Source organism: Zonotrichia albicollis, chromosome 1 (assembly GCF_047830755.1).
Source record: "Zonotrichia albicollis isolate bZonAlb1 chromosome 1, bZonAlb1.hap1, whole genome shotgun sequence".
NCBI classification, from domain to species: domain Eukaryota; kingdom Metazoa; phylum Chordata; class Aves; order Passeriformes; family Passerellidae; genus Zonotrichia; species Zonotrichia albicollis.
Genome location: NC_133819.1, coordinates 43527226 through 43539264, shown reverse-complemented (window position 1 = coordinate 43539264; position 12039 = coordinate 43527226). Strand labels below are relative to the sequence as shown.

Here is a 12039-nt window from a genome sequence, read left to right as displayed (position 1 = left end):
ATTTGTTGCTGACAGATCTAGCAGGAGGTCCCAGCTATTTAGGATGTTGTGAGTGTGGTAAAAATCACCCTTTTACAGGTCTGAGGATAAAAAAAGAAGCTGGTACTGAGTGTAGTTATTGCTCTGTTATGCTCTTATTTAGCTGAGAGAAGATGACTGCCACACTTGAACTGATACATTTGAAGATAAACTGATAAAATCTAATGCATGCATGATAAGAAAGATTCCTACTTTACTGCTCAAAAGATATTAACATAACTTTTGTCATATATTAACTTATTTTTACAAATCCTTATCCAATATATTTGCACAAGACCTTGGTCCTGTTGGGTAATGCTAAAGGAGCAGAGCTCTGCATTGTTATTTTGGAATCGTGGCAATTTACAGCGGTCATCTTTCTTATAAGTCCTCCTTGTGGGAGTCAAACAGAGATTTGGATCAAATTCAAGAAGCATGCTGCATCCAAGTACAAATATTCATAAATTCTTCATCATAGGAAATTAGGATATTTTTTTACTTATCAGCAGACCTCTACTGCAAGGACCATTTCCAAAAGGAAGCTTGTTCCAGGAAGTTTTTTTTTTGCCTTCCCAAACACTAGCCACAGGCTTTTTTCCAAGCTTATAAAACCTTATTTCTGCGCCATATTCTTGATTTCATTTCCAAAGCAGTTAGCCATAAAGGAAGACTTGTCCAGATCTGTTTGAGGTGTCACTAAAGTCTTGTTAATGGGTTTTAGTGTTTTGGGATTGTCAGTAAAAACACCTACATTAGACAATTTTACAGGAATCCTCTTTGTTTCCCTATTATACAGTGGCATTTTTGTGCTTTCTGTAATCAAATTAAGGTCGAATTATTATCAGAGAAAATATACTTATTTTTAAGAAAATATGCATACCTTGAATAAGATTTTTTACAGAAAAAAATCTCCCAAACTAAGCTAGTTCATGCAAGCATCCATGGATTTCTCTTGGGTTTCAAAAACACGAGCGTTGTTTTCTTCCTCAGTTAAATATGTGTAGAGTTCCTCAGTTACATGCCCTCAAAAGTGAAGTCATGAGAGGCTTTCCATTGATTTATTCAATTTAAGTCCAGATACCATTTTTGGAAGAAGACCTATGTGTAAAACAAACTCAGCGCTTCAGTTCCTGAGCAGTGAGTAGGAAGCAGAGGTGAAAGATTACTCTTACTTGCAAGCCAAAAAGCTCTTCTCTCTCCTGACTGGATGTGGTGAGGTGCCAGGGTTCATGGCTGATCAAGGCAAAGAAGGGATTTCCAAGCCTACTAGAGGTTAGTTTATTCAGCTAAAAGATAGAGGTGAAAAATCAGAACCAGTGGAGGAAAGCTGTGTTGGGTTGACCTAGTATATTTCCCTTTAAATTTTTAGCAACAAAAATAAGTTTCAGAAGGGCTGTGTATTTTTTTTAAGGAAGCATGAAAATGTCATGTTTCATTTTCATTTTGAAGCTGCATAAAGTAGTGTTCCCTGTGCCAAGCAGAGGCTGCAGCTGGGGAAGCCGAACATTTGCAAAAGCAAGCTGTGCCTTCAGAGTTCTTTTGCAGCCTTTAGCAAGACCCTTTCTTACCTTTCAGCTACACTGTAAAACTGAAATCTGAACTTGCTGCATTTGTCTATTGAATATTCGGGTGTAATGGGTTTTTTAGAGAAATAGGTTATTGGACACATGAACATTTTATAAATGGCTTTGTTCCCTCTGTAAAACCCTTGGGACTCTCGTTGTTCCTCTTATGGATTCCTATAAAGCAGCCTCACAAATTCAGCAGAGGCCTTTCTGATCCATAACAAAGGAAGATGCAGGCCAGAGCCTACCTTCAGTGAGACATATAAAGAGCTTTTTAAAAGGGAGAAATTAATTTTAAGATGATTCATTAATACTTGCTTTCGCATTGACTACTGCCCACAATCTTCTCTAAGGTTTTTCAAAAACAACGACAAAAAATCTTTGCAGGATTCAAGCTTTACTTTTTTACCCTGCAGCTCATGTTTAAGCTTGCTATCAACTGTGAAATTGGGAGGGTTAATTTTTAATGTTTAGATGATTTGAAGAGAAAAAAATACCAGACAAGCAATATCTACTACTACAGCCACAGTAACGATTAAAAAAACTAAGAAATATCCTTAATTGGAATTCTAATTTATGGTTTTAGTAGTACTTGTAGCTCTCTATGGACATTTTTGCTGCAAAGCTTTTATATCCTGAATGTCACCTGAGCTGGAATAATTTAATTAAGTATGAGAACTTAGAGATAGTTAATTTGATTCATTTGTATTAGAACATAATTTTCCCCATAGAATAGCAATGCAGGTAATTTTTTACCTAATTATGCCATTTTCATTTTATTATCTCTTATTTTATAAACTGTCATTTGCTTCTACATATATTTACATGTACAATCCTAATTCCAGTTTGATTAAGTGCACTGTAAAATGACCTTTGCTGTGACGCCGCTGTCTCTTTGCTGCAGCAGATTATTTCTGGTGAAGATATATAGTTGCTGTAGGGGTGTTTGTGGTCAGAAGAGCTCTGCAGCACATTGACTTCTCTTCTTTTCCAGGTAGCTATAGATTTCACTGCATCCAACGGCGACCCCAGGAACAGCTGTTCGCTGCACTACATCCACCCCTATCAGCCCAACGAGTACCTGAAAGCTTTGGTGGCTGTTGGGGAGATTTGCCAAGACTATGACAGGTAAATAACCACGTTTGGTTGCGGAGTTGTCTTTAGAAAGTGGTTTCACAGTGTGAAATTAATGACTGCCTGTGGCTGGCTGCAGAGACTCCATGTTTAGGCACTTATGAAGAATGACAGAAAGATTAGTCTACCTTAACCTGCTTTTGAGAATGACACTGGGTTTAGATTAGTTTCATTATAAAGAAAAGTCGCAGTTCTTGGCTTTTTGGCTGATTTGTGCGTTAAGTTTCAGGGTTGTATTCACATGTTAAAATTACATGTTAGGGTGGATTGTTCATGTGCTCAAGAGTAACAGCTTGGAGCCAGTTTTGCAGATGCTGGCAGCATCCTTTCTGATACAGTTGGGAGTCTGTGCCCTGTTCTACTGAAAAGTGTTCCTGAGACATTGACTTTGAAACTGGATTTGTAGTTGCCCAAACTGCTTATTGATTAGGTCTGTTTTTAGAAGTAAACCCATGGTCTTTTTCAGTGTTCTCCTGGCGTGTTGAACATCGCACTCTCTTCTAAAATAAATGTTGAAAGGTACTGTGTATGTACACAACATGCCTTTAAATAAACAAACAAATGCAAATAATTGGACCAAATATGCTTTGATTACGTTAGGTACTTCTGTTGCTTTCAAATAGGCTTCCTGCTTCTATCAAATTAATTGCCCATTATTAATTTAATTACCAAGTGCATTTCCTTTAAATGTTCTTTCCCTGATGGTGAGACACCGTGTCTTACACAGCTGCTCTTTCTAATATTTGCAGGTATGATAGATATCCACCCACCACTTTGCCATATGTAAATACCAGATCTCAAGAAAACAATGGTATTTCCATTCAAATTTGAGTTAAACTTTCTATATAAATTGTGGAGTGACTTCAGACTATGGTTTGCAGGTTACTTCTTGCAACTAGTACCAACTAGCCTGCTCAGAGGCACTTCCATTTGCATGGTAATGAAATGTCTTCTCAAAAATGACAAAAATACTGTTCTCTTATGAGTTCTGTAAGAATTTGATGGTCAGATTTAGTCAATGAGTTTGAGAAAATTAATATTTTATTGCAAGTGAGCTGAGAATTCCCCAGTGATTATGCAGTAATTTAATAATTACTAGCAATAATTCAGAACATTAATAAACTTCAAAAAATAGGGAAAGGAGTAAAATGGGCTGATTTATGCACATAGAATTTTTGATTTTATTACTTAAATTGTGGGTTTTTTATAAAATTAAATAGTTAAATGGCACAGTCCCTTCTATGCAGAAATATAACTCCAAATCAGGATTTTTCTCTCAATGAGTATATTCCAATCAGTACCAAAAAACCAGCCAGTTATTTTTTAAATGAAATCATCAGCATCATTCTGTTCTATTGTACTGCAGAAAATGCCTTTTGATGCTAATCAGCACAACTGAGGGTCTGTGATCTGTGATCTAGGGCTGAACAAAAGCCAATTGTTTTCTCATGAAGATGTCACCTTTTGGGCATGAGTTTGACCAGTACATGTTCTCAAGCTGTGGCACTATGAATTTATTCCCATGGACAAGTTGATTCAACATGGTCAGTGCTTTCTGATCCAAATGTCAAGTGAGGACTTTTTCTTTATACTTGCACATTTTGAATCCAGTAACTTGGAAAGGAGAATTTAAAATTTCTCAAAAGAATGAAAGAAATTAGGAGGAGCAAGCGTTCACACAAAATGATCTACAGGTTCTGTATAGACCTTTTTTGTGTTGAGTTGCAGCCTTTGTATATCTGGGCAAATATAATCTACAAGGAAATTTTCTGTATATACAGTTAAAAAAATACAAATCCTTAAAATCTGAAATGTGGCACTGGTCCATAATTGTTCCAGTGAGTCCAGTTGGGCTTCAGATAATAGAGCAAGACATCTGTTTGCATATTAAGACAAGCCAGAGGTAAAAAGAAACAGACTTGCTAAACCTAAGGGCTGTTTTGAGCCAGAGTGTCATCATTTGCTTGGGGGTATGTATTTAAATAAGATTAGAATATGATATCACACAATAGTAGTGCTCTTACGTGAAGTTTTATAGTTCGTACCCATCAGTTTTCTCAAATAGGCAGAACTGGCTGATTTCAATCCAAACCATGAAAACTAGAGTGATTTTACCTTCGTCTTGGGATTAATGTATTTGCATCGAATGTAGATGAGTAAAGTAAAATCTGTTGTTTGCAATACTTTTCGCATTCCAATAGCAGAGCTGTAGAATTCTAAGTACTTTTGCTACTTATATAAGCAGACTGTTTTTTTTAATTGTAAAAAAACAAAAAAACCAAAAAAACATATGGTTATTAATTAAAATACTTCATTAGAAACATTCAAATTTATTTGTATGTTGGGAGGAATTGGATTAGCAGTAATACATAGAGTGACTACATTCAAAATGCAAATTTTTCTTTTATAAACTCTAGCTAATTCGATCTATCAAGCCAAATCTTCTCATAATATAGGTTTCTGTACAAATCAGCCTAGCATAATGTGCCTGTAAGCAGTTAATGCTCCAAATGAAGTGTTGCCTCACATCTCTAGGTACAGTGGAATGAACCCTGCTCATCCAAGAGCACTTTTATCCAGGTTCAGATATTCCTGAAGCAGTTAAATGAGTAGCCTTGTTTTGTATAGTTGAGCGTGAAAGAATAAGATTCATTCTTTTATCAGCAATATTCAGAGAATGAGAGAGACACTGATTATTGTCCTGATTGTAGAATTGCTGCAGTCCTGTAGGAATAGGCCAATCTGATAATGATAAGGGAAATGGAAGAGCTGTTCAAATGCACAAAATATTTAATACTTTATCTATATGGTAGCATTGTTTTGGGCTATAACCACTTTTTTCATAAGAGTGAAGATGAGTGTGCAGGTGATATAACCAGTGGCTAAGCAACAGCAGCAGTGGATCATAAAGGAAGGAGAAATATTCATTAGTTTTAAGGAATTAGATTCTAAAATGCAGTTATAAACACTGGAAAGGGGAAAACACATTAAAAACTTGAAAATAAGAAGACAGCTTCATGGAGAAGAATTTATTTTAAGATAAAGGACTCATGAATGTTTAAAAACAACCTCATGGAGTAATAAGTGAGAAATGCGTATTTCTGTGTAAATATTTTCAGAAGCTTTCTTTTATATTAAAAGTTACATCACTGGTATGATTTTACCTTGAAATTGTGCAACTCCAGTCCACCTTTTTTAGCATAGAGAAACAGGGAAAAACAATGAAAAATCATTGGGCACTGAGTGCTTAATATTAAAATACCTGCTTCTGTATAATTTCATGTTTATTTTTTTACCTCAGTAATATCTGTATTGAGTTCTCTGTATCAGAAGTCAAATAAAATCGTTTCTTGTGACCAGCAATACGAGCCTAGCCAGGATCCTGAAAAATCAGTTGATCACTACTATATATATGTATATTCCCTCTACATGTTTTGCACAATGAGTTAGCAAGTTTACTTAAGGCAGATGGGATTAAACCCATCTCTCTGTGCTGGTTTAGGGCTTTAACCTTCAGCAACTCTGGTTGAGCAATGGTTTTGGCCACCCATTAGTTTTGGAGCCTGGTGGAGACCCCTTCAAGAGAATGCTGCTTTCAAAGGGTGGGTGCCAGGTGTCTTTGCTGGTTGAACACCCAGATATGAGGAAAGGCAAACTAATCCAACAATTGAAATAAAGGATATGTGACTAAAATCTTATTAAAACCATGAAGCTCTCTTAAGTTATATATTAATTTTGAATGTGTCTTGTTCTGCATGGCAGCTTTTGCCCAAAGCTTTTCAATTTGTATGATAAAACTGCATCCTGCTTGGCATGGAACAACAACACCTATTTGGAAGCCAGAGGAAAAAACCTGGGGAATCAGGGAACATTTGCTTTCCCCTTTTGTCCCAGCAAAATGTCCTGGGACATGTCCTGACTTGTAGTGAGGACCTGAACTACCTCTTTGTATATAAAACTAGAGGTCTACTCGTGTATATTAATATATAGGTATGCATATAACAGAGAGCTATTAAATGTGTATGTACAACATTTAGTGTTAATACAGAGCCATTCAGTAAAAAAAAAAGATTTTTTTTTGTGCTGTTTACATCTTCCCTCTGTGCAGAGCAAATCCATAAGCCACAATAACAACAGTGCTCACAGTTTATTAAAATGGCTGGTGCTTTGATCTTAATGATTTGTTTTACCGGTGCTGGAATACAAGCAAGTAGCCATGAGTGTAGCTCATCCTTCATTCTGCAGTGATTGCTGTTTCTATCAAAGGAAAAATGGGCTGGAATGGGACTGTAAATAGCTTGTTTGCAAGGATAAATGTTTTCCTTGTACACAATGCTAAAGGCTGAAATACTTCCTAAATGATCTTACATTATTGCAGGTTTAAATGATGTTATTGTGGGTGAAGCCTATGGCAGGTCTTGCAAATCTGCTCCTCACTTTGAAATCTGATTTCTGCAGTTAGTACTTTTTCTTTTGCTTGTGCTTATTAAGAATCTCATTAAATTACATTAAATATTTATCTTTGCATTAAAACTTCTGTTCTAAATCAGCAAGACACTAGAGCTTATTATCTAATCCCATTGAATTCAGTCTGACTCAAGCTAATCCTGAGGTATTATGCAAAGTACAGATGGCACTAAAATGGAATTAAGAGTTTTACTGATTTTGAACTTTATTATTAATTGTTTGCTCCACACACAAATGTCCATTGCCTCCCATTTACCTGGCTGATTTTTTTTATTTTTTTCCTACACCTAGTTTTTTGTTTGTGGATTCTTCATTGGATTAATAAAAAACATTCACAAACAAGTAGGAGAATCAGTTTTTGTGTGATAATCAATATTCATTCATTGAAAAGACAAAATTAGATGTAGTTTATCAAATGCTTTTACTGCATTATCAAATGCAAAAGCATTTACTGCATTGGATATTTGTAGAACTTCCTGTTCTTGATGGGCCATCACCATTCTTATCTAGGCAGTCAATGCATGATTCCATGTATTTAAGCGCACAGTTTTGTAAAGTCTTGTCAAATTAATCTCTTTTTTTTATCCAAAACCTATTTCAAAATAGTCTTTATTCTTAATTATTTTAAATCTCTCTGTTAATTCATTCACTCTTAAACATACTGCAGATTTTTCTTCAGCTTCAAGATTCATTGAAACACATGGAAGATAAACTCTGTTTCCTGACACTGATGTTTTCTTTTCATTAGGCAAATAGTCTCCTTAACTCTAAATCCTCAAGTAACTCCTTGAAAGTGACATTCACACTGAGATAGTGTGCTAACAAATAAACTGCGTGTGTAAAACATACTTGACCAGCAACCTCCCCAAAGGCCACTAATGAACAAAGAGTACATTATTCCTGCAAAGGCAGGATCTATTAATGTGTAGAGCTCTACAAAATACTTAGGAATGAAAATTTAGAAACCAGGTGGCATTCCACAAAAAACATGAAACTCCCGACGTCAGTCTGAGTCACATCATTATCTTCTGCAAACAATTAATTGCAGTAGTTGCTGATTAAATGCAAAAATTGCTCTTTCTGGTTTCTTTTTCATATTTTAGACCTGAGCAAGTATGTTCACTATGACTGAAAACTGTTTATAAGCCCCTCCTGCTCTGTAAACTGCACTTCAAATTTTAGAAGGAAAAAAATGAAAGGAGAAAATAAAAGGACCAGGGTTCCCAGCCCAATATGATGCTTTTGGTGTAGATCTAAGAAGTGAAAAAAAATACAAGCCTGAGTAGTTTCAACTGTCCCAGAAATATTTTTCCTGAGGTACCAGCAGAGGGCAGTTAGGGAAGAGAAAGAGAATGAGGGATTTGTAACACAGTACATGTTATGGAAATCATATATAAATCAGTGCAATTAGTCCCAAATACAAATATCAATCCTTACTTAAATACTGTGGTTTCAATTAAGACTTTAAGTGGAGAGAGATCCCAGAATTTACACCTTTCTTTAGTAATCAGAAGCTTGTCCCCAAGAATCACTTAACAGGTCACTTCATCCTGAAACTCTGTCTGGGTTTGTGGATGAAGACTCAGAAAGCTACCTTGACTGGAAGGATCTGTCTCTAGGTAATTTTGCCAGACACCAAGAGAAAAACAGCAACTTGCTTTGATTGTGATAGTAGTACAATTGTAGTTCATTAAAACTGAGGCAAAAGAATGATGCCTAGAATTACTGGGGCTATATCTGACATTAAATATTTCATGAAGTTCCTACATAGAGCTGTAGATGTTAAAATTTTATCTACTCATGCAGATCAATAAATAAAAATATGCTTAATTATTAAGCATCTCTCTTTATCACTTTAATTAGAGAAACAACCTTTCTCGAGGCTGTTTAGCAAAAAACCTGATTAGCATATCTAAACAAGTTTAAAAATCTTCAGAGGAAAAGACATGAATCTTTTTATTTAGTGCTTTAATAGGACCAAATTTGCATAGTCATACAGCAAAAGAAGAATTGAGAAACAGTAACCTATACAGACAAACTTGTAGCTTATGTTTGTCAACAAGCTCAGGTGTGGGTAAACATATTCTGAAGTGTTTGGATTACCCAGGTCTAGAACTGCACTGGCAAAAAGGAACCACTGATAGATTCCATTCTCAAGCTGCAGTGAAAATCCTTGAGTTTAACGGCTGAGGACCCAGACTGGCACAATTACATAATGAATGCAAACATATATTCAGTATTTGACCTTGCAGAACCTGTCATTTGTAGACTTCTGCCACATAAGGGTTCCCACATCACCAAGGAGTTTCCACAATCACTACTTTTTATCACAAGAATTAGTATAGGAGAATCAGTCTCATACAATAACTGTGTTGGGAAGATGACTTCATAATGGCTTTTTTTGCAAATGTACATATATGCAGGTGTGTGGGGGTGTGTGCATGTATTTAAATACACATCCATACATTTATACACATCTGTGTATATGTACACATCTATCTGCCCCTTCTCTGGGCAGATCCTGACAATTCTTGCAGCTCTGCCTTTTCCATTGCCAAATGTTCATCTTTGTGTTTTCTTTGTGCCTTTTCTTCCAGGAACTCAGTTCCTGTGCCAGTGCACCAGTCACAAGCAGTCCCTTCCAAGTTTCTTTTGTTACAAAACTGCTTAGCTGCAGCTTCCTCCAAATGCTTTTCAGACCTCTGCTGCATTGTGTCAGCTGGTAGAAACCTGAAAAGCTGAACTTTCTACATGGCTTTTCTGTGTGGTCTGTACTATTTCTCAGCTCAGCTTGAGATCTCCTCTGAGGAGCATTGGTCAGTGCAGTACTTCATGCTTTTCTGCAACTGTACAAATGGGTACTGTAGGGATTTCTCTGTCAAAAGTCCTTTCTGAAGAAAAGTACATGACATGTAAAGCCCTGCAAACATTGCATTCCACCTACTGCTGTAGAAACTAGACATCTGTGTAAACAGTAAGTAAATATGCATAAGTAAAGGAGCAATTTCTGTTGCCATTTTCACTGATGCCATTTGATATTAATTTAGTGCACCTTTAGTCAATGCAATCCTTTCCACAATTTCAGAAGCACAACTTTCTTCTTTGCATTGTTAAGGATATCACTAGTTTAGTAATCCACTCCATTATATTAGGGTATAGCTGAGCATTATTCACATTTGGAAACCCATCTGTGGGGTACATGAACACTTTGCCTGAGTTGAACTTAACAGCTTTATGTGTCCAATTGCTCAGTTAAAACTAGGTAATTCTTGTGAGTTAAGTTGCATTTATTATCTTATATCACCTCCAAATTCTTGTGAAATTGACCTTGGTCAGAGATTCCAAATTATCAGATGAACAGGAGATAGTAACCCATTTCCTCCTGCATATTTAGTGATGCCTAGCTGAATGTGTGTAGTCATCAGTACACTTCAATTATGGTATTGCTTTAACTTATTTTCTTAGTGTTCTTCATTTTGACTTAATATCATTCCAGTTTTGGTAAAATTACATCAGCAGCTCATTTGATTGCATTAAGCCACTGTATCATCTCTATAAATGTTTTATCCTGCTCATCCTAGAAAGTTCATTTGTATCTTGAGAGCATTTGATGAGAAATTCCTCTCCCAGCAGCTCTCTGTATATATACATATATATATGCCAATGCAGTCCTGGTATCCCCTCTTCCCAGCACACCCCTTATGGACAGATATTTTCTGATATAAAATTGCTGCAGAGCAAGATCTCTTACCAACCCTTTTCAATGTAATTTGTAAAAAAGGACAGAATTATGTGCATATGTGGTGGCAAAGCTTTTGTTCTTGTGGTTGCCCAGTGCAGTACACACTGTAAGCCACACTTGTGGTTCAGGAGGGCAAGGCCCCATCTCCATTCAGTCTGGGGTTCTTCACAACCTGATGGAATTCAGCCTCCTGCCTGCAGTGTGGCCTTCAAGATGTGTCAGATTTTAAACATCTGAGATTAGAGATTGTGTGAAAATCACCTTTTCAGTGATGGCACAGTTTTCTATGCATAATGCCACAGATAAGCCAAATCACTATATATAGGGTTAGGGTTTTGAAAGTTTTAGAGACATATGCCAATCCCTTAAAATACAAGGCTGTCTGAAAAGTGCCTGGTTTGAGAAGTTAAAGACAACTCATTGTAGCCTCTTGCAGCATCTCCTTTCCTAGTTTATTCCCAGTTGTAAAGTCTCATTTCTATTCCAAGATGCATTTTACTGAATTGGGTCATTCATGTAGGCATAAATCAGGTCATTGCAATTTATTTGTTATCTTGCAGGGGAGCTTGACATTTTGTCGCACCTTCCTGATTATGTTATTTTATTAGGCTATTCTTCTAGCAAGTGATAGATCTCACTGCCATTTCCTTTTGCTTAACCTACTCCTCCCTAAATCTCTGGAGACTTTTTTTTTTCTGTGTGTATTCCCGAGCCTCGAAATTTCTGAATTTACTTGATATTTTTACCCTGCAGACCTTCTTTTGCAATTCTTTAATGTTAACAAGGGCAAGTTTAAATCCATTGTACTTGGATTTGGCTTGGTTAGTTATTTCATGAGTTGATGCCTTTTGGTGGTTAGCTTCAGGGAATTTGTATTCCCTTGCTTCATTAACTATTTCTCCCTCAGGTGAGACAGGCGTTGCTTCATATTTTTGAAACACTATTACATGAGAGCATCTATTTCTCAGTATTCAGCAGATTCCAGCTCCCCTAAGGTGCCTGAGAGCTGTAATTAAGGACAGCGAGTGAATTTTAATGTCAGGGTTTTGCACCCAATGACGTAGCATCTCTGTGAGAGCCCAGACGATGATGTACTGTAGCAGTGATTTACCA

General features: G+C 36.4%; 1 protein-coding gene across 3 annotated transcripts in view; it reads left to right on the top strand.

The window, feature by feature from the left end:
• Positions 1-12039, top strand: part of CPNE4 (copine 4) — a 226518-nt gene that overhangs the window by 184863 nt on the left and 29616 nt on the right. For all 3 annotated transcript variants that reach the window (XM_074539635.1, XM_005481004.4, XM_005481003.4), the window contains one exon: positions 2578-2711. In XM_074539635.1, the coding sequence (XP_074395736.1) occupies positions 2578-2711 (134 nt within the window). The remainder of the gene's footprint in view (positions 1-2577; positions 2712-12039) is intronic.